Source organism: Chelonia mydas, chromosome 7, assembly GCF_015237465.2.
Source record: "Chelonia mydas isolate rCheMyd1 chromosome 7, rCheMyd1.pri.v2, whole genome shotgun sequence".
NCBI classification, from domain to species: domain Eukaryota; kingdom Metazoa; phylum Chordata; order Testudines; family Cheloniidae; genus Chelonia; species Chelonia mydas.
The window spans coordinates 83,720,152-83,746,114 of record NC_057853.1 but is presented as its reverse complement, the minus strand read 5'-3'; the positions used below and the strand labels follow the sequence as shown (position 1 = coordinate 83,746,114).

At 43.2% G+C, this 25,963-nt stretch overlaps 2 protein-coding genes and 1 long non-coding RNA gene across 13 annotated transcripts in view; 2 read left to right on the top strand and 1 right to left on the bottom strand.

Moving 5' to 3' along the window:
- The window catches only part of LOC122466608, a 16,147-nt gene extending 2,685 nt beyond the window's left edge, over positions 1-13,462 (top strand). For both annotated transcript variants that reach the window (XR_006292255.1, XR_006292254.1), the window contains exon 3: positions 10,654-13,462. This is a non-coding gene — a long non-coding RNA (uncharacterized LOC122466608). The remainder of the gene's footprint in view (positions 1-10,653) is intronic.
- Positions 4,449-25,778, bottom strand: ANAPC16 (anaphase promoting complex subunit 16). Of its 6 annotated transcripts, none has more exons than XM_043551534.1 (5): positions 25,649-25,704; positions 22,443-22,597; positions 12,161-12,235; positions 10,717-10,783; positions 4,449-6,610 (listed from the first exon to the last, which is right to left on the bottom strand). In XM_043551534.1, exons 2-5 carry the CDS (start codon positions 22,582-22,584, stop codon positions 6,604-6,606), a joined length of 291 nt encoding a protein of 96 aa, XP_043407469.1. In that variant the 5' UTR covers positions 22,585-22,597; positions 25,649-25,704; the 3' UTR covers positions 4,449-6,603. The 6 variants fall into 6 exon arrangements, with proteins under 6 accessions (XP_043407469.1, XP_037760644.1, XP_043407468.1 ...); XM_043551532.1 differs by lacking the exons at positions 4,449-6,610; positions 10,717-10,783 and adding exons at positions 10,892-11,112; positions 24,451-24,529 and having other exon boundaries at positions 25,649-25,685; XM_037904716.1 differs by lacking the exon at positions 4,449-6,610 and having other exon boundaries at positions 9,958-10,783; positions 25,649-25,778.
- The window catches only part of ASCC1 (activating signal cointegrator 1 complex subunit 1), a 45,683-nt gene continuing 45,191 nt past the window's right edge, over positions 25,472-25,963 (top strand). Inside the window, exon 1 of one of the 5 annotated variants that reach the window (XM_043551526.1) lies at positions 25,472-25,574. In XM_043551526.1, the coding sequence (XP_043407461.1) occupies positions 25,515-25,574 (60 nt within the window). In that variant the 5' untranslated portion in view covers positions 25,472-25,514. Of the gene's footprint in view, positions 25,575-25,706 lie in introns of those variants that run through there. The other 4 variants (XM_037904713.2, XM_037904710.2, XM_037904711.2 and 1 more) reach the window with 4 other exon arrangements.

Genomic DNA, 25,963 nt, shown 5'->3' with positions numbered 1-25,963 from the left:
TATTCATGAAATGATAGATGTCATGAGTCTGAGGAAAGGAAGGATTGAGAGCAGCAGAATAAGGAGACTAGATTTAAACTCAGAGAGCTGTTAGTTAAGGTCACATGGGAAGAAAATCTAATGGATAGAGGAGTTCAGGAGGGCTGGCTGTTTCTCAAAGAGACAGTATTAAAGGTGCAACACCAAACTATATAGATATGAAGGAAAGATGGGAAGAATAGTAGAACAGATGTAAGATATGGACAATGTGGAGAGAGTCCAGAGGAGAGCAACAATGATAAAAGTTTTAAAATAGAAGAATAGTAATGGCCATGGACAATGGGTGAACCCTGGCTTTGGGGAGGCAAGCCCGCCAGCCGCAGCCACATCGGGCCGAGTCGCTGCTGCCGGTCCCACCCCCCCGACCCATCGCCCCCACAAGCGCCAGGTCGAGCCACCGGACTCCCCCCAGAGTCAGGCCGAGTTGCTAGCTTCCCCGAGTGTCGGGCTGGGCCGAGCTGCTGGCCTTCCCGAGCTCTGGGCCGAGCCGCCTGCCCCCCAGCTCTGATGCCTCTCCTCCCCCCCGCCCCGCCAGAGTCAGGCCGAGCTGCTGGCCTTCCCCAGTGCTGAGCCTTCGCCTGCCCCTGAACGCCCCACCAAGCCACTGGCCCCAGTGCCCAAGGAGGAGTGATGTGGCGAGCAGTGGGGACGGGGGTGTGTGGAGTGGAGGAGGTGGTAGGGGTCTCAGGGAAGGGTCGGGGTCACCGCAGCCCAGGTGTCAGGTGGCAATTGACGGCAGTGCCAGGAAAGGCAAGGCCTTCCCTAGCTTATTATACCCGCCGCCCAAGGTAATGGCTCAATCAGGAGCTCTTTAATGACCTGAAAATCTAAAAGGAATTATAGAAAAAAGTAGAAACATGGACCAGTTGCTAAGAAGGAGTACAAAAGAATAGCACAAGCTTGTAGAGACAAAGGCTAATGCACAAAAGGCTGACGCACAAAATGAGTTGTACCTACCAAGGGACATAAAAGGAAATAAGAAGAGGTTCTGTAACACATTAGGAGCAAAAAGGTGAAGGAAAGTGCAGGCTCTCTACTTAGTGGGAAAGGAGAGCTTAATGACTTATGACACTGAGAAGGCTGAGGTGTTTAATACCTATTTTACTTCAGTCTTCCCTAAAAAGATTAATGGTGACAGATACTTAACACAATTAACAACAAGGGGTAAGGATTGCAAACCAAAATAGGAAAAGAACAGGTTAAAGAATATTTAGATAAATTTGATGTAGTGAAGTCACGAGGGCCTAATGAAATGCCCCCTAGGATGCTGAAGTAATCTTGGAACCTTTAGCAGTTGTCTTTGAGAATTCATGGAGGACATGTGAGGTCCCAGAGGACTAGAGAAGGGCAAACATAGTACCTATTTTTAAAAAAAGAAAAGGAGTACTTGTGGCACCTTAGAGACTAACAAATTTATTTGAGCATAAGCTTTCGTGAGCTACAGCTCCTTTTCTTTTTGCGAATACAGACTAACATGGCTGCTACTCTGAAACCTATCTTTAAAAAGGAGAACAAACAGGAACTGGGGAATTATAGACCAGTCAGCCTAACTTGGATACCTGGAAAGATACTGGAACAGATTACAGTATTAAGCAATCAGTGTGTGAGAACCTAGAGCAGTGGTTCCCAAACTAGGGGCGCCGCTTGTTCAGAGAGAGCCCCTGACAGGCCAGGCTGGTTTGTTTACCTGCCACGTCTGCAGGTTCGGCTGATCACAGCTGTCACTGGGAGCTGCGATCGGCCGAACCTGTGGATGCGGCAGGTAAACAAACTGGCCCGGCCTGCCAGGGGCTTTCCCCGCACAAGCGGCGCCCCTAGTTTGGGAACCTCTGACCTAGAGGATAATAGAGTGGTAAGTAATAGGCAACATGGATTTGTCACGAACAACTCATGCCAAACCAACCTAATTTCCTTCTTTGACAGGGTTACTGGCCTAGCGAGTGGTGGTGAGGGAGCAGTAGACATAATGTATCTTGATTTTAGTAAGGCTTTTGACACAGTCTCACATCACATCTCAAAAAAAAAAATCGGGAAAGGTGGCCTGGATAAAATTGCTATAAGGTGTGTGCAACACTAGTTGAAAGACCATACTCAGAGAGTAGTTATTAATGGTTTGCTGTCAAACTGGGGGATGTATCTAGTGGCGTCCCACAGGGGTCAGTCCTGGGTCCAGTATTAGTCATGATTTTCACTAATGATTTGGATAATGGAGTGGAGAGTATTCTTATAAAATTTGCAGATGACACCAAGCGGAGAAACATGGCAAGCATTTGGGAAGACAGAATTAGAATTTAAAATGACCTTGACAAATTGGAAAATTGGTCTGAAATCAGAAAGATGAAATTAAATAAAAACAAGAGCACAGTACTTCACTCAGGAAGGAAAAAATCAAATCCCCATCTACAAAATGTGGAATAACTGGCTAGACAGTAGTGGTGCTGAAAAGGATGTGGGTTTATAGTGGATCACAAACTGAATGACTCAACACTGTGATGCAGTTGCAAAAAAAGGCTAATATTCTGGGGTGTATTAACATGAGTGTTATATATAAAACACAGGAGGTAATTGTCCACTTTACTAAGCACTGGTGAGGCCTCTGCTGGAGCACTGATCCCTCTTGTAGTGGTTTCATTCCAAAAAGAGGATAATTATTCACAGATTGGCTGTCCACATAAAGCCCTTGTGCATGACCCTGTCATGTTCTGAGAACCAAGACTTCACAAGCCTCTCTGTCTGTAGCTTCTCTGTGTCCAGAAATGCACAGATGGTTATTAGTCCCATCTGCCCCTGGTTCTGAAGTATTTCAGTTGCTTATTTGGGGTGAGGAGGGGGCGGTCAAGAGAGATCCAAATTGTCTTAATCTGGCCCTGTGTACAGCAGGATTCTGGAGACTAACACATATAACGCTTGAGTAGTGGGGAAGTTTGGGACTCACCAGATCAGTTTATAGCTGATGAGCATTAAGGTTTCTAACCATCGGAGGAGTGAAGTTCTGGAACAGCCTTCCAAGGGGAGCAGTGGTGTGTAAAAAACCTAACTGGTTGCAAGACTTGAGCTTGATAAAATTATGGAGAGGTAGTATGATGAGATTGGCATGTGGCCCATCTGTGACTGCTAGTAGCAAATATCTCCAGCAGCCAGAGATGGGACACTAGCTGGGGAGGGCTGTGAGTTACTACAGTGAATTCTTTCCCAGGTGTCTGGCTGGTGAGTTTCACTGACATGCTTGGGATTTAACTCAGTGGTTCCCAAACTTTCTGCTGGCACAACCCCATTTTAATAAAGTGTTTCCTGCCAGGACTCCAGACAACATGGAGGGCACCATTTTGAAGAGCAAAATGGCATCCTCCACACAGCATGACCTCGCAGACACCATACATGTGAGATAATGCCTCATGGAGGTTGCCATTTTGTTCTACAAAAGGCATCATTCTTCGCACAGTGTGAGCTCGCACATATATTGCGTGTGAGGTCATGCTGTGTGCAGGATGACATTTGGTGTCTTCCATGCATCGTGACCTCGTGCACATCATACATGCGAGGCCATGCTGTGCTGAATAAAATGACATGCTCTGCGCATTAGGGATTGCTGCGAACCCATCCGCTGATGGCACAACCCCTTTTGAGGTCGCAACCCACAGTTTGGGAGCTGCTGATCTAACTGATTACCATATTTGAGGTTGGGAAGGAATTTCCCCCCAAGTCAGATTGGCAGAGCCCCTGAGTGATTTTTACCTTCCTCTGCAGCATGGGGCACGTCACATGCTCATTTGAACTAGTGTAAATGGTGGATTATCTGTAACTTGAAGTCTTTCAATCGAGATTTGAGAACTTAAGAAACTCAGCCAGAGGTTATGGATCTTTTACTGGTGTACGTTGGTGAGGTTCTGTGGCCTGCGATGTGCCGGTCAGACTAGATGATCACGATGGTCCCTTATGGCCTTAAAGTCTATGAGATCCTGCTGTTATCCCAGCCAGCAGGCCATGTGTGCAGTAGAAGTTCTTCCTCACAGTGGAATCCTCTGACTTTAATACACCTAGTTCCAGAGCTGCTGCAAGTAATGAACAAATGAGGGGCTTGATCCTGCTCCCATTGAAGTCAACAGAAAAACTCCTACGGACTTAAATAGAAACATAAGTGAGCCTTTAAGCAGCCAGGAGGTTCAGCCCTTGATGGGACTGCAGCTGAGAGGGAGTTTATAGAGCTGCTGCTGCTGCCGCCACTGCTGTCTGTACCCCAGAGACTGCAGCGCTGGCTTCCACGCTCCCATCAGAGGAGCAAGAATATGCCTTTTACCCTGCTTGTTGGAACTGGTCTCTCTTGTTTGTTATACTCCTCTTTGTCTGGAGTATAAACTAGTGTCAGCAAAGTGGGTGAAATAAAGCAACAAGACCCAGTTATTATCCTACATGCATCATTTCTGTACCTGAATCTTTTACTCTGTTGATGCTGAAACAGTGAAGAGAAATATAGCAATCATTTATGATTATAGGGAAAAAAAAATTCAGGATGGAAACTTTTGACCACAAAGGTCACATCTTGAAGGTGAAGACACGCTGTCTTCTGGAATTTACCTGTCTTCTGGCGAGTTACCTGTTACAAATGTTAGTGTACTAAGATCGTTGTGACTTAGGAAAGGGGTTAAAGAGTATGTGTTGAAAGTGTGGACAGAGGTGATACTTGCTGCACTGACTTTTCTCCACTTCTCTCCTAATGACAGTTGGATTGTGGTTCATATAGCTTTTCTGTAGTCATGGGGTAATTGTCCACAGTTAACAGTGGACGCCTCAAGCTACTGCAAAAAGAGAGCCTTGTAAAATTGGTCTGATGTAAAAATAATCAGAGATCTGGACATCTCTCTCTCTCTCTCTCTATATTCCCCTTGCACATTGCTTAAGTTAGTATTTGCAGAACTTTGCAATCTGTATAGATCCCTCTGTAGATTGTGGCTTGACTCTTATCAGTTAAAAGGGATTTCACTGAAAGTTGTCTAACTTGTCGTCTAGCACCTGTCTCTGTCTCCTCCCTAGTTCTGTTTCGGTGACTGAGATAGAGTGTAATTATAATGCCCTTCATTAGTACTGTACTAGATAAGGCCAGGCTCTTATTTCCCTGGAATGTCCTCCTTGTTCTTGCTTAGAGTCCTAAGGAACACATCTTCTCCTGCCCTTTCAAACCAATTCCCATTGCTAAGGCCCTGGATTGTAGCAACCATCCTTCCAAACAAATGGCGGGGTCTCCCTTTGGAGACCACTAATGCTACTCTTTGATCAGGCTAAAAGGAATTGCCTGAAGTCACTCAGTGCATAGCACAACCTCTTCTTCACCCCAAAGCTGTCTTTGGAGTCGTCCCCCCCCCCCCCAACCTTTCCTGTTTTAGGAGCAAGGATATGCTGGTTTGCTGGATGGAAGTGCAGAACTCTGCCAGGAGATCTCCTGGGCAGGCCACCCATGAATTAAAGCACTTATTTGTCTATTCATCTATGATTTTTTGCCCCCAGATTCATTTGCGTGGGTGTGTTCCCCTTTTATTAGAGATGAAATCCATCTGGAAAGTATCTGCCTCTCTGAGAAGTAGGCTTATCTGTATTGTCTTGCCTTCCCCCTTCCTTCTGTGCTGGCACTACTCCTACTCTAATTTTTATGCTTTTCTCTCTCCCCATAGGTTCTGTTGTACTCTTCCCCTTCTTGTTGTGTATTCCCCCCCCCCGCCTCAGTATTCACAGTCCTCTATTTCCCTCCTTTCCCCCCACCTCCTGTTCTTTGTTGCTCTTCTTCCTCACCCTGTTCTTACTCCTTCCATACTGAATGCTCTCAAGCCTCATCTACACTACAAATCCAATCACATTGGAGGACTAGCATGGTTCTGCTCATTAGTGTAGGGGACTATCTAAGGCATTAGCACACTTCATGGGTATGATTAGGGGCCACATACTTTACATAACAACTGTACTTTTACTGTGTTGGGGGAATGACCATACTATAATCTAGTCCCTCCCAGATCTGGTTGTATTTATCATACAGACAGAGCCGTTCCTTCTCTACCTGCTCCAAGTATTAAGAGCAAGGTGACATTTATAACATTTCCTATTTCTAGAATGCTGCAGTATTAAATCATGCGGCAGGTTTATGCAGGGTTATCATCAGGGACTAACCCTGGGACCCTCAGCAACACAAGCACAAGCCCCTGCCACTTGAGCTGAAGGAGTAATACAGTTGGCTGTCTGAAATAAGATGTCTCTTCCCTTCACTGGGGCCAACCACCAGGAAAATACGTGATTATATGCTGTAAATCAGCATAGTGGTCTACTGCCAGCATTTCAGAAATTGTATTAGTTTCAGTGTATGTGAAGATGGGGTGGGGCAGCAAGACAGAGAAAAGTGCAGACATTCCATACTGGCACATATCCTCTTAGTCTGAGATTTGATTGAGAATATTTGTTAGAATATTTTCTTGAATTTATATAAGAACTTCTCAGACCCTGCATTTTTTCATTCTTCTTTCCGTGTGTGGCTATGGATCTGGGGTTCGATCATTTAATTTTGGTGTCCAGGCAGCAGCACTAGGACCTAGGTGAAAAAGGAGTACAGAAATATTTAGCTTGCCTGAGTCAAGACAAAATGTTCTTGTAGCAGCCACAGGAAACCCCAAGAACATCTCTGAACGAGGACATTTGAGGTTTTTTCTCCCCCTGCAAACTTTTTATTGCACTTCAAAGCCTTTTCCCCACCCCTTTATAATGTTGTTCTGTAGTTCACACAAGATGTAAAATAGCACAAAGTGATCACTGTGCTATGGGGATTAATTTTTTGACGAGTTTCCTGATTCAGTATGTGTGATGGCCATTTTTTTAATGATAAATGTGAGAGAACTCCAAGTTTGTGTGGGACAGAGGTAAATCAGTCTAAATGAGCTCGTCTGATTAATGAGGAATAGTTAATTATATCCACAGCTGACACCTCTATATCCACCTGCATTAGATTCCACAAAGGCAAGTGCCCTGTAGAACCATACCCCACAAAAATGCAACTTGGGGGGTTTAAATCTATAAAGAATAAGCTGCATTTAGAGTAGAGTAGATAAAATACTATTTTCTATTTCCAAATTTTTATTTTCAAGAAGCCTACAGTATTTGCTGTTTTATATAAAGTGTTCACTGGAAGAAAAAACATGTTTTTCCATTTGTAATACAGTACAACGTGAACTTTTCACTTCCTCTCAACAGCACAGAAAGACATGTCTATTTTGGTATTATACATACATACAAACAACCCATGTACAATACAGAGCTTTATTTGTTTCCTTGTTTTGCTGGTTGCAGTAACAAGACTGTCAGCATTGGTTTGAATACCACTTGCATATGACTTAACAAACAAACAAATCATCTCTTCCTTATAGAAGGAGTGGGGTGAAGTCTTATGGTTATAACAGGCAACTGAGATTCAGGATTTCTAGGTTCTATTTCTAAGTGATGTTGAGTTGCTGTGCAACTTTGGGCTAGTCACTTAGGCCAAAGTTTTTAAAAGCAACCACAGATTTTGGGTGTTCAACTTGAAATGCCTGGGACTTGCTTTTTAGAAAGGCAGAACCCCCCACAACTCTTACTGGAGTCAATAGGAGCTACTGGCATTCAACATATTTGATGATCAGGGACAAGGTGTGTCCAGTTTGCCACCCACAAAGGAAGCACTGAGTGACCATTTCTGAAAATGCTGGCCGTAACCCCTTTGTGCCTCATCTTACTTATCTGTAAAACAGGTATAACAGTTACCTTATAGGTTTGTTGTGAGGCTTAATAATGAATGTTGTTAAAGTGCTTTGAGCTCTCTAGACCAAATATTAGATTATATACCCTCATTTAAGAGCCAACTACTAACTTAAAATTAAATTGCAAACATAACACAAAGCATAACAAACATCTTTTGAAACAGGTAATGTACATATTGGATAGGTAGTAATTAGATAGACAAAGGAGTTGGTGCTGGGAGCTTGTAGGTTTAGGATTAGGGATTGAATCCAATCAGCATTAGGTTGCAGCCAGAGATTTGATGGCACAATTTAATACTTCATCTGTCACTACCAAGTTTGCACTCGTTTTTGTTCTGTAATTGAAATGTTGGTAGGTGAACAGGATAATTTTTTATAGTGCTGAATCAAAGTGTAATACATATTTCAAAAGCAATAGACTCAGGTTACATACACTTATGTCAGAGTTTTGTAAGTTCTGGTGGTGTGATGTGCTGAGGAAAAATGGTCCAGTGATTAGCGGGTCAGTTTAGGACTTGGGACACCTGGGTTCAGCTCTCTGATCTGCCACAGGCTTCCCGTGTGGAGCTGAGGCTTAATTTCTCTGTGCCTCAGTTCCCCATCTGTAAAATGGAGACGATACTGTGAGGGGATATAAAACTACTCTGCAATATCCTGGACAAACCTTATGGAATTAAGATAATCATTACTGAATTAAGATCAATGCCTTTGGAAACCATTGTATTAAAATGCAGTTGTTTGCATTATTGGGCGATTGTATGTAACTTGGGGTATGTTAATATTCCTCTGGTTACTAGCCCTTTGAAGCCACCTTCCTGGAGAGACTCACATAGACTAGTTTAAACTGGATTCTCCACGGACCAACAGACAGAGAAAGGATTTTTGGACAAATAGCCTGGTTTTAAACAAGCTCAGGACCTTCTTCCTGATCCAGGAAACGGACAGGACCACTGGTCCATGGAAGATCCCAGTCCTTAGGGAAGAATTGGAAGGACTTAACCTATGTGGCCCATAAGGCTAGGTGCTAGTTCAGAGGTGAGGTTGCTATGAACTTGTGTCCCCTTTGCGAGGGGTTTGAAGGACTCACCTGCTGGAGCCCATGTTGAAGGGATCTCTCATAAGCTTATTAGCATGCGTGTAGGTTCTTTTATTGTTTTAATATGTTTACTCTGTAGTGCTATGCTTTTATTTTAAGAATAAAATGGGCTTCTATAGGTACTACTATATGGTAACTTATAACTTGTTGACAATTACTCTATCAGTCTCTGAAGAGAAAGCAAGCAGGCCTGCTTTGGCAGAGTCTCTCGCTGCAATCACAGTATAGGCAGGGGAATGTGCAGCCTGGAAATACCTGGGTCAGAAGGGAGTGAGATGTGTGTCTCCACTCGAGAGGTGATGGCCAGGGGAGCTGGAAGCTTGAGAATGGGTTCCCTTGCTGTCCCATAGAGGAGGATATAGGTGTAGTTGCCTTGAACTGTGACAGATATTACTATCCTTCTTTCCAGGGATGTTGTGAGCTAGTCAGATACATATGATACATTTTTCTGGGGGAAATGTAAGTACTTAGATATGATATTCATAATCTGTTTGATATGAAATCTTTCAGCATATGACATGATGTAGGTTTTCTGAGTATGTAGAAATTGTGTGTTAACTATACTGTGAGACATGTAATATTGTATACTACTGTTACACTATATTAGAAATAAGAAAAGGAGTACTTGTGGCACCTTAGACTAACCAATTTATTTGAGCATAAGCTTTCGTGAGCTACAGCTTATGCTCAAATAAATTTGTTCGTCTCTAAGGTGCCACAAGTACTCCTTTTCTTTTTGCAAATACAGACTAACACGGCTGTTACTCTGAAACCTATATTAGAAATGGATCCTTTGAATAGGAGATGGAATTTTATAACCTAGTAATATTGCTTTGCACTTTTGAGATATTTTAAAGGGATGGCCAGAGTAAGGCAAAGGGGATTTGGTTTCTTTTGGGAGATTTTCTTTTTAATTGGACTTAAGTTTGGAGGTATATTGCCATTATAACTATGGAGCTGGGTCTTTTGCTCCATAGCATCCCATCTTGTCCACAAAACAATTGATTTCGTTTCCTCACATCCCCAAGCCTTAGAAAAGTTAAAGAAACAGACTTCAAACTCCTGAAATTTATTGGCCATAGAACAAACAGTTGTATACATTATGGTAAAGTAAGAGCAGATTTCGGTGTCTTGAGTCACTGCCTCTGCATTAAACAGCAGCTCCCTTCTCCTAATATTCTGTGTACAGTCAAAAAAGAAACATGCCAGCAGAGAGAAAAGACTCAGCAAAATCAAGGAGATCTAAATATAGAAATCAGTTAACATTTTCCCCTTCAGTTGGCCCTGCACAGTTCGTTATCATATTCTTCTTCAAAAAGAACCTTCTTCCATTCAGTGCCTTTGCCCTCTAGGATTTGGACTCAAAACACCAAAGGTATCCAGGTCCTGAATGATTGATATTACCTGACCAATTCAGGCATGTACACTCCATTGTGAGTAGAAATGATTGGGTTTTTTAAAATAACCGTCCCTTCCCCTTTAAACAAACAGGTTATTCTCCAAGTCTTTAAAACTTATGGTATTTCATAAGTTACAGAAATCAGGCCCTGCTGAATTATTACCAAATGTCTACACTGCAGAAGACTAAAAGGATTTACAATTTTGTGGTTGCAACTTACTGGATACTATTACAGAGCCACCTGGTGTGGATTTAAAAAACATGATGCAGCTGGGAACACACTGATAAATGGCAGCGTATTTAAAAATCAATCCTGAGTGTTGTATATTTGTGTTGTCTTTCAACACCAGTGATCCCAAAGCTTTCAGCCTGAGGATGGAGTGAACCCCAGCAGCTGCTCTATTGGCTTGTACCTCCACTCATCTGCTTCCAGTTCTTCTACTAAACCAGCTAGTTTTTCCATCCGAGCAACTTGTTGATCTACAAGAAGTCCAAAGATAAACATTGTTTGCAACAGCATTTCACTTAAATCTTTTAATTAGATGTATTATCCTTTGCAGCAGGGATGTCCTTCCCTAATAATCCAGGCACTGGAAAACAGTTTTGCTCCACTGTGTCAGACTAGTCTGAACATTAAAAAAAAACATGTATTGATATTTTCCCTATAGAAGCAAAGACTTCATCAGATCATACAAGAGAACAGACTTCATTAACCTTCTTCAAGGACTAAAAATATATATGTCAAGCGTGGGACAGGAGGTGTATCTGCAACTCTCTGAACATACTGAGGCGCTAATGTGGATCAAAAACTGCAAGAGGGAAACACAAACTTATTAGTGTAAGAAGCCGAAAACAATGTGGGGCTATTTTCTTTAGCATAAATAACTGGAGGCCTTAAATGCAACTCACTGGTATTTCTCTGTATGTATATAACATAACGTTTGAATGTTGCAGCCAATCAATTCCAGAGAATGTTCTAGGCATCAATGGCCAGAACCCTACTGATCTGGGTGAAAACTTAAAGGGGAGAAATTAGGGGATACCTGGAGACCCTGCCATCTGATTAGTACAGCCACAGATTCAAGTACCTCTTCTATAGAACAAACAATTGCTAGATGGCATAATAGTATCCCATCTCATCTCTGCTCATGCTCCCAATAGACTTTACCATGTTGACAGCATGAATGACTTATCTCCCACACCAATAAAAATGGGGAGTATGGAGGTACACACAAAGTCCCTGACGTGGGGATGGGGAATAAGGAACACAAAACCTCTGGCAGGGGGGAGAAATCACGGGAGCCTAGTATGGGGAAAGGTGTTGCAGTGTAAATGCTTCGGCTGGAGCCTGGGACCTCCCCCCTTAGGGGGTCCAGGAGCTTGGGCTCCAGCCCGAGCCTGAACATTTACACCACAATTTTACAGCCCCTCAGCCCAAGCCCTGAAAACCTGATTCAGCTGACACAGGCCAGCCATAGGTGTTTAACTGCAGGGTAGACATGCTTAAGGCCAGAAAGTAAGTCTGTATTACAGCCAATTTGTAAGGTTTCTGCTCTCTGTTCAGACCTCACCGCTTGTGTGTACAGTACAGCATAGAGCAATGGAAAAATGAGGTTAGAAACGCTTATCTGCTCCCACCCCCACCGTGTGTGAATTTAATTCAATATTTGCATCACATTTGAAAAAGGACCCAACAATAGCCTCACTTAGTGCTAATTCAGGAAGTTAATTTAAATAGCCATTCTGCTTTTTGTGGTTCACGGCACAGTATGGTGCTGGCCTTTGCTATATCCTCCTGCAGCTTCCACAGTAAACTTATACACACGTTCACAAAACGTACAACACTTGAGTGCTTACCATGTTTCACTTGCTTTAATGTAGAGGCAACCTGATAGCTGAAAACGGATTCACAAAGGAATCTTTCTGAGCCATCTGTAAACAGAAGAGAGAGTGATTTAGTCTTTCCTAAGAGTTTTATGACTGAGAAGCTTTCTATAATTTTTATGTTCAGAATGTGCTTTTCCTCTGCACACCTACTTTACCAGAATAGGACAGTGTCTAATGTGCAGCACTCTGGTCTGTGCGTCAGGAAGCCGTGGGTTGAAGTCCCACACCAGGGCTTTGACTTATACCCAGTGCTGACACGGAAATGGAGCACAGAGTGGGTGTGCTGCTGCTCTGTTTGGTATCTTGGTACCCCTTGTGCCTGCTTCTCATGGTTGCTGTCATTGGCATTTTGATTAAAAGAAAATCTTGGTCTCTGTGCCAACAGTCTTTTCCTTAATAAAACAAACGTGAATAATCTACAGCCTGAGAACTGTTGCTGAGTTCATAAAAGTTGTTGCATTTGCCCACACAGTAATGGCTCTTAAGATCTAACTCTCATCTTTAGGAAGTCTTTTGAGATATAGTTCGAAAGGTGCTCCATAAAGCTCAAGTTTTCCCTATATTTCTGAAAATATAGCTAAAAATTAGTTGAGTAGCCTTTGTATGACAAATGACAATTCGCCTGTCCAAATACAAAATGACATAAAATTTCATCCTTTAAACTACATTGGTTTATTGAAAGTGTAACAGAAGCACTGCGATTTCAATTAAGATTTGAGGGTTCTGCAATGCAATTACAGGACCAAATACTGTGTCAGTGCCAGACTGTGCCCTGAAAAATGGTAGGAGAATCATAATTGAAGACACTGTAGAAACTCAGCTGTGGATGGCTTTTTGGAAAATTGTAGGGTGACTGACTTGTGTTCATAATTGAGAATTACTCCTCGGCTGAGGGCAGTGCAGTGCAATATAAAAATAAACGTTTAGCACAGATGGTTTGTAGAAGGTGTCTCAATTCACAATCTCTGCCTGAACGAAAAGGGAAGAGGCCGCTGTCTCCCTTTTTAGCTGATAATTCATATTACCACTACAGCGTGCCACATCTCAGCCAGTCGTGCACTTTTATCATATAGAAAGCACAATGAAAGGAGACCAGGCTCTAGAGAGACGTAGTACTTGACACAATCTGTACTTAAAATATATATATATATATTTTTAAAAATACAAACCTTAAAGCAAGCCATGGTCCATCAGCCTATCCATTACATAATAGACCATATTGTCTTTGCTAGATGCAAATATAGACTCAATAAATCAGAAAAGGGATACCTACACTGGAGGAAAAAACTGGGCCTGATCCTGCAAAGTACAGAGCCCCACCGCTGTCAACTAGAGTTTAGAGTACACAACTCATAAGAGTGTCTTAAGCTCTTTAGTACCACCTTATCTCAACCCTGACCGTGCATTATTGCCTAATATAAAAGGTCTTCTCAGGGAAAACAATAGTTATTGCCTCATTTGTATGTAAGCCTTGCTCTATCAACATCATGGTTTATTCTTCCATTAACTGATTCTACACCTGTAGGCAGGGCTTCCAGTTTACACCACTTTAAAATATTTTGTTCAGCAACTGAAAGGGCTATAATACATAGCCACTTCCCTAAGGATGATAAAATCTAATTATCTTCAAGTTCTGAGGTAAAAAAGAGTACATCTGGTGCCACACACAGATTACTGAATATGTGGAACAACAGATAACCTTACAGTGGATTACAATTTCATGGTTAAGTGATACTCCCAGCATTTATTATTCTATATGCAACCCATTTAAAATAATTCCATTTTGTGTGTGCAAAATGTCATTCTAAAAAACTAAGGGAAAAGGAGTTACAATTCTATGGATCACTCCAGCTCTCCATCCGCACAAAGAGAGAAGCTCTCATAAATACTGATCGCTAATATGTGTGGCTATTAGGATAAATAATACAGTTAAGACATTTATACACATTCTTTGCTAAATGAACTTTAAAACCAAAGGATAGAATCATCCAAAGAAAACACATCTTTCTTCTGCCAGGCTATGTTCTTGTGCATCAACTAAGATGGCCAAGCATTAAAATATATCAATTTATTAACAATGTCCTTCACTATCTTGTCATGTCTTATTGCTTGTAATGTAGTACTTCAGTACCAGTTTTAAAAATGAGCAGCTAACTAAATCTGACAAGTTAAGTACAGATTTCCATTCTGAAATATCCCTACTAGCCAGGCTGCAGGAGGCATTCAGCTCAGAAATCAGCTTTCATTGACCTTTTGCAATTATTTCCCCCCCCAGGCCTACTTGGTACTTCATGGGTCACTGAAGAAATCCCAGAATGTGACACCACAAATATCAGAAACCTTATTGCAATCTATAATACTTGTATTATCACAGAATTGTCTGTACTGAGTTCTCCTAAGTCTAGAGTCTCGAGGACATGAACAGGCTGGAACTTTCCATATCACATTTAGCAAACTCTTCACAATAAACTAATGTTAAATCTGATCCTCTTAAAAAGGATGGAGATGCTCCAAACAGGAAGTGACTTATACATTACCAGATGGAAAAGCCAGGTTGAACTTAGTCCTCAACCTAATAAGTATGTAATAATTCTAGAAGAGTCTCTTCTGACAATGGGAGCTAATAATAAAGATATGTTAAGAAAAAGCTTTTTATCCTTGTTCTTAAATATTGATGAGGGGTTGTCTATGTCACCAGACAAAGTCAACAGTTAATTTTAACTAACTTATTTAGTTGTGTGAACATGACAGGAGATACTTTCAAAGGCATCATACCTATCAAATACATAATTCTGGGTGTGACCTTCATTTTATTTCTTTCAGTTCATCCCACAAGGAGAAGAGTCAGCAGTTGCCATATGCAGATTTCTAGCAAAACCTCTAACAAAGCTTAATAATAGTCTTCAGTTTTGCATGTCACTTAATATTCAGACATCCTATTTTCCCCCTTCCCTTTTCATGCAAAACTCCCTCTCCCACGGCCTGAAAAATCCACTTGCCCAGGGACAGCAGAAAGCCAGATGTCTTGTCTGCGGATGACTCAAGTGCCTCTGCATGAAGCATTGTCAAGCTGCAGCACAATGAAAACTAAGTCTTTTCGGCCTCACTGCAGCTATTCAGAACCCAGTGGGCGGCAGTAAAACAGATTGGCAGTTCATTTTCACTTTGCTGTTGCTTGAGAAACTGGGCAACAGCAGAGACAGACAAAGCAACGCAGTGAGTAAGAACTAAAAACCAACCTGGAGGTGGCATAGAGCAGTGTTTCTCAACCTTTTTGATACTAGGGACTGGCTTGCTGTCTTCCTAAACCATGTCAGGTAGATCTCAGGGACCGGTGCTAGTCCATGGACCGGTTATTGAGAACACTGGCATAGAGTACTGTAGCTCCCCACGGCAGCAGCCAGGAGGTCGGGGAAGAATAGGCTGGTAAAGATCCATCCACCTTCATAGTATTCAGGTCACTCGGGTGGAACAGATATAAAATGCTCCTCCCTTCCAGCAACCAGAGGTGGAGGGGGGAAAAGGAGAGGATCCAATTTATTAGACACCTACAAGCTACTGGATGATACTAAAGCTTTAATCAAATCGCAGGGGCAGCACCATTGTAGAAGTCCCAGGATCCTCCACTATCTGAGCAGCACAGTAGTGGAGAGAAGTTGGCTTCTTACCTGGGCCTTGCCCCTAGACAGTAGGGCCCCTCATCTTTCATACCAAGCTTTGGCTAGTGGTTTAGTCCTGTTTACTAGGTGTCTTTTCTAGCTTTGTGTGTGATTGGATAGAAGTGACAGGTTTCAGAGTAACAGCCGTGTTAGTCTGTATTCGCAAAAAGAAAAGGAGGACTTGTGGCACCTTAGAGACTAACCAGTTTATTTGAGCATGAGCTTTCGTGAGCTACAGCTCACTTCATCGGATGCATACTGTGGAAACTGCAGAAGACATTATATACACAGACAACATGAAACATGGTATCTGTGTATATAATGTCTTCTGCAATTTCCACAGTATGCATCCGATGAAGTGAGCTGTAGCTCACGAAAGCTCATGCTCAAATAAATTGGTTAGTCTCTAAGGTGCCACAAGTCCTCTTTTTCTTTTTGTGGATAGAAGTGAGTGGACATAAGAGGAGCAGGCCGGAAAGATTGATTGAATAAGCACAGAGAGAGAGCTGACCAGCAATATAGGGGGGAGAAAGAGAAAACACAATATGGTGAAACAAGACAAAGAAATGAAGAAATGGACACTGAAGACATGTGCTAAGTTTATTAATAGAAAGTCAGATAAGTACACTATCTTAATCTTTTAAATTTAAATTCTAAATCTTTTAAATTTAAGGGTTAGTGGTAGTACAGTATCCAGGGCTGGCCTTAGGGAAAATGGCACCTTGGGCGAATTTGCATTTTGGTGCCCCTGGCCCCCATGGGTGAATTTGCATTTTGGTGCCCCTGGCCCCCATGGGTTCCCCAGGCTCTCTTCCCTCCCTTCACCCCAAAGACCTGCTCCCCATCCTGTGCCCCTAATCCCTGCACCCCCTTCATTCCCAACCTCTGCATCCCCCTCCTGCACCCATGTGGGGAAACTGACCTGGATGCACGAAAGCAGCTGGCATTGCTGCTCGCTCCCCCACCCCCGGACTGCTGCTCCTCTGCCCCACACACCCCTAAGGGGCTGTGAGGGAGGGACTGAGCGAGGAGCAACATCAGGGCTCCCGGCATCCATGTCATTTTCCCCGCCTGGGCTGCCTCAGGAGAGGCCGGAGAGCAGCAGCTCCTGATGCTTCACAGCACAGCACAGGTGAGGAAAGTGATCTGGATGCAGGGAGGGACCCCTGGTGTATGTGCTGGGGGGACTATATAAGGGAGACTGTGTGTGTGTAAGAGTGTGTGTGTGTGTGTGTGTGTGGGTGGGTAAAAACAGCTAACGAAAGCCACAGCTGGCCAAAACACCAGCCATGTGCTGCTCCCACTAAAAGGGAACCATCACACTATCTCATCCTTCACATTTCTCATATGAACAACCAGGGCTTGAATTAAATTTTTATATGAAATTGGGGCAAATTTAAAAACTATTTAAAACATTTTAAAAATAAAAAATATGAAAATTTTTAAAATACATTTCAGTGTCATTATTCATACTAGTTTTGCTCGTCTTTTCCCCAAGTCAGAGGCATGGAGACTTGGATCAGGACCAGCTGTGCCTGCAAAAGACATCCCTCTCCAGACTGAACCCCCTGAACTGGACCAGAGCGCTGGTGGGGGGATGGGTCAGGGGCAACTGGGGGAGGTCCAATCTCCCCCACAGGCACTGGTAGGGAGATGGGTCAGACGGTGCTGGATCTCCCCCAGGGGCGCTAGTGGGGGGATGGGGTGAAGGGACTCCAGTTGTTCTGTGGGGCCTGGGCTGAGGGGGCTTATCTGGAGCAAGGGGCACCCACTGGTCGAGGTGTCCATCCACTGGGTGCCGGTGCTGCTTCCTGCACAGCAGGATCCAGGACCCTCATGTTTCCCAGCCTCCGCATTTGAATAATAGTAGGCGTGGGGCTGGGGCATGGGGCGGGAGCCCCATGCGCAGCACCCTCCCACCAGTGCTGCCCCAAGCCTGGCAGGGGCCCCGAGAGCCTAGGGAGGAGGCGGGGGCTGAGCCATGGGGGACCCCAGCAGTCCGTGGCACATGGCAGCCAGAAACCCCCCGGTCTGCCACCGAGTCTCCCTCCCCCCTTGCTCGCTCCACCAAGTGGTATGAGCCTGGCGGGGGAGCGGGAGGAAGGGCACAGTAGAGCCCCAGCGGCTGCGGGGTCCTCTCTGCCCCCGTCACGAGCCCTCAGCTGGCGGCCAGCTGGCTGAGAGGAGGGAGGGGGCAGGGAGAAGGCAGTCCTGGGCCTGCTAGCCGAGAGGAGTGGGGTGGGAATGCTGTCCTGTGTGGAGAGGAACCAGTGCTGTGGCTGCTTGTCTGCAGCGCACAAGTGGAGTGCCGAGCCAGCTCATGGCGTCCTCTTTGGCGGGCCACCCTGGGTGGCTGCCCTGGCCGCCCACCCCAAAGGCCGGCCCTGACAGTATCTTTCACTCTGGTCAACAGAAGATGAGTGGAGTTTTTAAGCCTTGCCCACTGTCACTATTGGGAACTTTGCCTGAATAAAGGCTGAACAATAGGGCTCAAGGAAAGTGAATTTCCTACAGACTGAACAGAAACCGAACATAGGCTAATGTATATACAATCCTTAGACTTCACCTGATTTATCTGATATGGCAGAATGTGATTATTCTGCATTACATCTTTTATTTATTTTTAATCATTTGTACAGAGCCTATCACTTAAGCAACTAGACTGTACTTACAGAAATGCTACAAATCCATAAACATGACATCACTCCTTTTTCAATTGATTTTAAGCAAATATTAAACTGGAAGCAAGCTAAGCAGAAGTTAGCTAATCTTCTGGCAATCCCTGGCTCACTCAGAGTTTAAACAATCAAATATATTAACTTCCCTCTATACCTTGCAATTTCCACAAGAATAATAACAACCCCATGCAGGTTAAAATTACTCATGTATCTTACAAGCATCTTAGAAATAAGGGAGTTCACAATATTGTCAATAACATATGACAAATAACATTATTTAAATCTGCTCTTGGTAGTACTACCAGTAAATCCAAAATCCCTTAGAGAATCCAAGGGTATATTATTTAAAAAAATTCTAAAACTACCTGAAAAAGATGTACAATTGGGCGACGTTTATGAATATTTTAACTGCTTTCTTTGAAAAAAAGGCCACCACATTATGCAGCCAGCACACTAACAACTGCATCTATTTGAAGAAAGAACGGTGTGGGATGTTATCTACGAAATTAAAAGCCTAAATTAAATGAAGCATCCTGTAATGAGGATAGCATTAAACTGCTGCTGCCACTCAAAATAGATTAGTCACCATCTTATCAGGAACAGATCAACCGAAAGCTAAATCAAATAAATGTACCTTACCTCACATCCTAAAAGGCTCCTAAAGTAAACAAGGGGAGAAAATTTTAAAGGTTGGGGCCTTTTGAGAATCTTGCCACCAGTCCTGGAAAATCCCATCCCAGGATCCACTTCTATTTAAAAGGGATGAATCAGAGGCTGATCTACTGTTTACCATTATCAGAATACCATTGTCATACTGGCTCATCTTCCAAGCCTCCTTTGCAATTAAAATGCCCTCTACTGTATTAGTGATGTGCTCAAATAAAAGGATATTAATGTTCATTATGTTTTATTTCAATACATATGCATCCCACCATGTCTTTCAAATGAAACACTGGTATTACCAGCCTACCCAGGCCCTTTAAGCCTACATACCAAAAATTCTATTCTCCTAGCTGAACCTTCTGAAGCAGAGTCACCCATCAAGTCAGTAACTTGAAGTATTTCATAATTTTAATTTGTTTTGAGGGCTCATTAAGTTCTGTGAACAAGTCTTTAGTCAGAATTATTTCAAGTCTGGCATACAGACTAATGTCTACAAATCTTAATTAGTGATATGGCATAATATGTAATTAACTACAGTGCTATCAGTACCTAGCACGTCAACTAACCTAAGTAGTATTAGGTGACGATTTACTTTTATCTAGTGCCTTTCATCCACAATTATACATACAGCTCCACTGAAAAGCAGTCACTTCCAAGATAGAAGATTGTAACTGACACATAGCTCACTGCACAACAGCAAAGGGAGGGGAAATTCAGGCCATGATATTGAGGCAAAACACACACCTGGGCTTACACAGTCATGGCCCCTATTCTTACATGGTGTCCAATAAGAGCAGACAGATCTCAAAGACCTTCTTCTCCCTCAAGTAAACTGCATGGAATCAGTTTATTTACCCCAGAGAACAAAAGCCAGAGTTGACCCTGTTTGGATTTTAACCTGTAGTTCCACAGAGTTTAGGTGATGCTAATGCTTAGATCACCCTAACCACTGCTCCTCCAAACTACACTGAAAGAGCAGATCACGTCAGTGCCATAACTGACAATATTAGTGCTGCTGGTACAAATATAGGGCATTGACTTAAATGGGAGCAGGAGGAGACCCATGTATTCTAATGAACATAACACACTGTGCTATACAAACCCCCCAGCGCTACAGAACTAAAAGCTATGAGTTTCAATCACAGGCAAGTTGTGTTTCCCATAATCAACTGAAGGACCCTTTTGCCTGCCCTGGCACTCCTCCATTCTACAGCTAAAAAGTAAGGGGAAAAAGGCAGAAGGCAAATAGAAAAAACAACAGGGCAAGTGGAGGGCTGGTCAACTGAGCAGTTTTATGTATTAAAACATAATGAACATTAACTTCGTTTCATCTGAGCACATCACAAATTATTCACCATTGTCAAATATTGTAAAATATTCCAGCAAGGATGATCTGATATAGGGGGTGGCCTATATTTTGGATTGCATCATGGTGCCATCTGTTAGCAAATCTACTTAAATGTCTTCATCACTGTTGGGGAAGAAGGTGAACTAACTGAAAGCTGAGCATCCTGGTTGGCTCAAATCTTAAAGATATACATACAGTGTTGATTTTAATTTGTATACTAGGCCATTAATTTACATAGCAGCTTACAAATGACATTAAGCAGGTTAAAAGACACAGTCCCTGCCCCAAAGAGCTTACAATCTAAACTGACTAGACAAACATACAGAAATTAACTCATAAGGGAGTGGGGAGGCAAAGGAAGATTCACAGTCATTGAACTGCCTCACCCAACACAAAGAGGATAGATTCATAGCCATTAAGCTGCTTGAAGAGTTGGCCTGCTGCCTACCTAGCATAAGTGCATTTTAAAATGACTTTTTTTCTTTTATAGTTGCTATGTGTTTATTTCTGCTTAATTTCATTTTTCTTTTATTTTGTAACTGTTCAGTCTTGAATAATGTTCACATTTAAATGTTAACATAACATTGCTAAAACGGTAATAGTAATTATTCATTTTTTTAGAACTTTAATTGTGTTTTGCATTTTTCTGAGTTAAAATAACTCAGGTAAGTAACTTTTTTGTAATTAGGCATATGTATTTATCTCAGGCTAGGCCTATCGGAGAGCATAAAAATCTTACTTTTTTTTGTTATTGCTCTAATAAATTAGAGCCTTAAAATATTTGACCAGTCAACTGACCAATTATTTTTGAACCAGTCAAATGCCCAACACTAGGAAAATGGAAGCAGTTTATTAACCTGCATATATCATAAGAGCACACACTCATATCTAATTGGAGATTAGATCTAATTTATGATTAGATTTTAGACAAATGCAATGGCATTTCAGATACTCAAATGAAACATGTAAGGCCAAGTTCATCCCTGCTCTAACTCCACTGACTTCAATGGAGTAACAGCAGGGATGCTGAATAATGGGCAAATTCAATCTGAAAAGAGTCCCATAGGCCAGATCCATCTTTGTGCTACAGCCCCGTTGCATAAGGTAAGCTGGTGCAAAATGCCCATATGGCATGCATATGCCCCTACCATTGTGCATGGCTCTGCCAGCTTTGTGCCACCTCTGCAAGTCCCCTTTCTCCTGCATGGGCCCAGGAAGGCACAGGATGGTGGAAGCAACCATCACAACTGCAGTGGCCCACTGAAGTAGGAGTGCAAGTTATCCTCAGTGCTACCCTAGTCTATGCTGCGGCCTAAACAGGCCATCTTAGTCCCTGAGTACTGGAGGCACAAGCTGCCTTGCCTTCTGTTTCTGCGCTGGCACGGCCACGAATCTGACCCTATGAACCTAAATAGAAGAGGATTTGCCAAAGAATAATATAACCCCATCAGACATCTCTATAGTAATTTTCAGTTATGAAACCAAAGAAGTAGCTGGCAAAAAGAAGCTGACACAGTCATGCACTCAGTCTTTCCTGTCCCAACTGCTGCCTTGCTTTCTGTGAAGTCTGAGATTTTTGTTTTTATGGGTCTAAAATATCAGACTGTTTAAATAATTTTTTTGAACATATGAAGGAAAAACAATCCTACGCCATCTTAAAGTTTGAGATAAATAGGGGTAGATAATTTATCATAATTTTAGGAATGAAGGAAAGAAGATGGTGGCATGGATATACTGAAAGCAGAGATAAACCAAGCATCTGCCTACTCAGATCTCCTTCTCTTTACAATTAGATCCTTTGGCTGCTTTGTGTCTAAAATGACATTAAGGATCCTAACTTTTTATACATTCTGTAAACTGTATCAACAATTGTTTGACAGCAAAATGTGAAACAGAGCAATTACCTTCTAACATTTCTCCAGCTCCTTTGGGGTACGTAAAGAGGGCTTTCCGTGGTGGGGCAAGTTCCGAAACACTGAACCCAGATCCAGTTACAGAGCTTCCACTGACTCCGCCAGCTGAAGAGGATGAAGAGGAGGCTGCCATTTCTCCCTTTAACCTGAAGGCAACAGAGAAAATGTTACCTTTTCCTTCTCTACCTTAATTTTTGCTAATTCAACACATCTTTTTGCCTACAGAGACCTGGGTTCAAATTAACTCACATTCATAGGTGAAAATTTGTTTGGCGATTCCTATCTTAGTCTTCCACATCTCAAGTCCACCACAGTACTTGGCATCATTGGTTGTCTGATTGCAGAGCGTTATAGATCACAAGTAAGGTCCACAGGGAGCAAGTTCAGTGGCTAAGGTTCTAGACCTTGGCATTATAAAACAAGTAACTGCATGGCTGAGAACTACTGGCCTCTATTAGCAAAAAGAAAAGGAGGACTTGTGGCACCTTAGGGACTAACCAATTTATTTGAGCATAAGCTTTCATGAGCTACAGCTCACTTCATCGGATGCATACTGTGGAAAATACAGATGATGTTTTTATACACACAGACCATGAAAAAATGGGTGTTTATCACTACAAAAGGTTTTCTCTCCCCCCACCCCACTCTCTTGCTGGTAATAGCTTATCTAAAGTGATCACTCTCCTTACAATGTGTATGATAATCAAGGTGGGCCATTTCCAGCACAAATTCAGGGTTTAACAAGAACGTCTGAGGAACAGTGGGGGTGGGAAAGGAAAAAACAAGGGGAAATAGGTTACCTTGCATAATGACTTAGCCTCTCCCAGTCTCTATTCAAGCCTAAGTTAACTGTATCCAATTTGCAAATTAATTCCAATTCAGCAGTCTCTCGTTGGAGTCTGTTTTCCAAGTTTTTTTTGTTGAAGGATAGTCACTTTGAGATCAGAAATCGAGTGACCAGAGAGATTGAAGTGTTCTCCGACTGGTTTATGAATGTTATAATTCTTGACATCTGATTTGTGTCCATTTATTCTTTTACGTAGAGACTGTCCAGTTTGACCAATGCACATTGCAGAGGGGCACTGCTGACACATGATGGCATATATCACATTGGTAGATGTGCAGGTGAACGAGCCTCTGATAGTGTGGCTGATGTTATTAGGCCCTGTGATGGTGTCCCCTGAATAGATATGTGGGCACAGTTGGCAATGGGCTTTGTTGCAAGGATAGGTTCCTGGGTTAGTGGTGCGGGGAGAGAAAACCTTTTGTAGTGATAAACACCCATTTTTTCATGGTTTGTGTGTATAAAAACATCTTCTGTATTTTCCACAGCATGCATCCGATGAAGTGAGCTGTAGCTCACGAACGCTTATGTTCAAATAAATTGGTTAGTCTCTAAGCTGCCACAAGTACTCTTTTTCTTTTTGCAAATACAGACTAACACGGCTGTTACTCTGAAACCTGGCCTCTATTAGCTATCTTTTTCACTGAAAAAGTAAATATTTTCTAAGTGGAGCTCTGCACCCTAGGAAGAACTGACATTTGAGGGCCATAATGTGGCTATGTTCAAACTACAGCAGATTTCTTGCATGTATTTTAGTACAAAATGCAGTTCACAATTTTACCACTTGGTGGCACACAAAAATAAAAGAAAATTATGCTCAAATGCCTTGGCAAAATGGAAATATGAGTAGGATCAGAGTATGCATAACTAATTCAGTACAGATTTCAGAGTAGCAGCCCTGTTAGTCTGTATCCACAAAAAGAAAAGGAGTACTTGTGGTACCTTAGAGACTAACAAATTTATTTGAGCATAAGCTTTCGTGAGCTACATGAAGTGAGCTGTAGCTCACGAAAGCTTATGCTCAAATAAATTTGTTAGTCTCTAAGGTACCACAAGTACTCCTTTTCTAATTCAGTACCGAGCATTAAACTCGATTCACCTTCTGAAGATACTTTTTTCCACCACCCACAAACATGAACAGAAAGTCTCACTCACCAGTTGTGCAAAAAACCCACAAAACATTCTGCTATAAAATCCAGAGAGCCACAAGACTGTACCCTCCTCACATCACTCCCTGTGTGAAGAAATGCTATGGTCTTTAAAAGGGTCTTGACTCCTCTGCTGCACTTCGCTCCTAAATGTGCTTTTTGTGTTTTATCTCTGTGTTTTTAAATTGCATTTGACAATAATAATGGTTGGGAATTCTTTTGGCAATTTAGCAGTCTGCCACCTGATCACTTTAACTCCTCACACATACACCTCCCACCCTGCCTTTAACACTCACCTTCCTTATTCTTTCAGCATAACAGAACTGCTTAAAGATATTTTGATATCTTTGACCTTTATCCCTTTACATTTGGACACTGAAGTGTCTTTTGTTTTTATTACCCACTATAATTTCTCATCTATCCTCTAAATTTTTCTTTGGTGATGTCTACACTATGGGAACTATAGATCAGCTACAGAACCCAAGATGAACACTGTTGGGTTATAACTGTCTTCTCTCTCTTTCCCTAAGGCTACTGACTCCTTGCTTGTCCGGCCCATTATCCTTATAGGGCCTATACCATCCTCATTCTCTGTCACCCTCACTCACTTCCCTATTCATTACCAATTCAGAACTTCCCTCTTGAAACCCAGGAAAGCTGGATGTCAAGCTCAAGGCAGGAGCAATATATTCATCCACTCTGCGTACCAATTTAAAGTTACATTTTAGCTCAGCTTTTTGGGACTAGATGCGGATTCATCAGCAGTTCCAGGTGTTGAACACAAAGCTGGCTGCAAAGAGAAACTGTTCATGGTTGCATGGATCTAAGCCAAGGTCCTCACAGGTATCTGAAAGCCATTTAGGAAGCTAGAAGAGTAAATATTTTGAGGGTCTGGGCCCAATCATATGGCGCAAAGAGCGTCTGAGAGCGGGAGGTGTCCCAGGGGAGCTCACCCCCCCCATACCGGAAGAATAACGGCGGCGGCGGCAGTTTCTACGTGGCTACTGCGCACGCGCACGGACAGCTCGCGCAACACAGCGCATGCGCTGAGCAGCAGCTTGCTGCTGTCCGATGGGGCAGCGCTCTCCCGCTAAAACTACCACTTACTCCTCCCTACCCAACGGCGCCCCAGTGAGCGAGGTGGCTAGGACCGGGCCCAGACCACCCCCTCACCCGCTCCGGCCGCCCTCACCCCGCTGCCTCACCTGGTGCCCGGCCGGCTTGGCGTGGCGAAGGCGGCCTGAGTGTGTGCGTGCTCACGCTACATGTTGGGCGGGCGCGAGCACGCACGGCCCCGCCCCCTGCGGGGCGGGGTCCGCGAAGGAGCGGGCGGGGCCTGGAGCGGGGGCCTGGGCTGGGCGGGGTGGGGTAGGACGAGGTCGGCCCCGGGACCGCAGCGCCCTGGGGTAGGTTGGCGCCTGTCTCGGTTAAGTGCCGGGGACCCGCCCGCCCTTCGGGCCCCCGGGCAGGGCCGCTGCGCCTCTCCCGGGGCAAACGGGGCCGCCCCCCTGCCGCCCCAG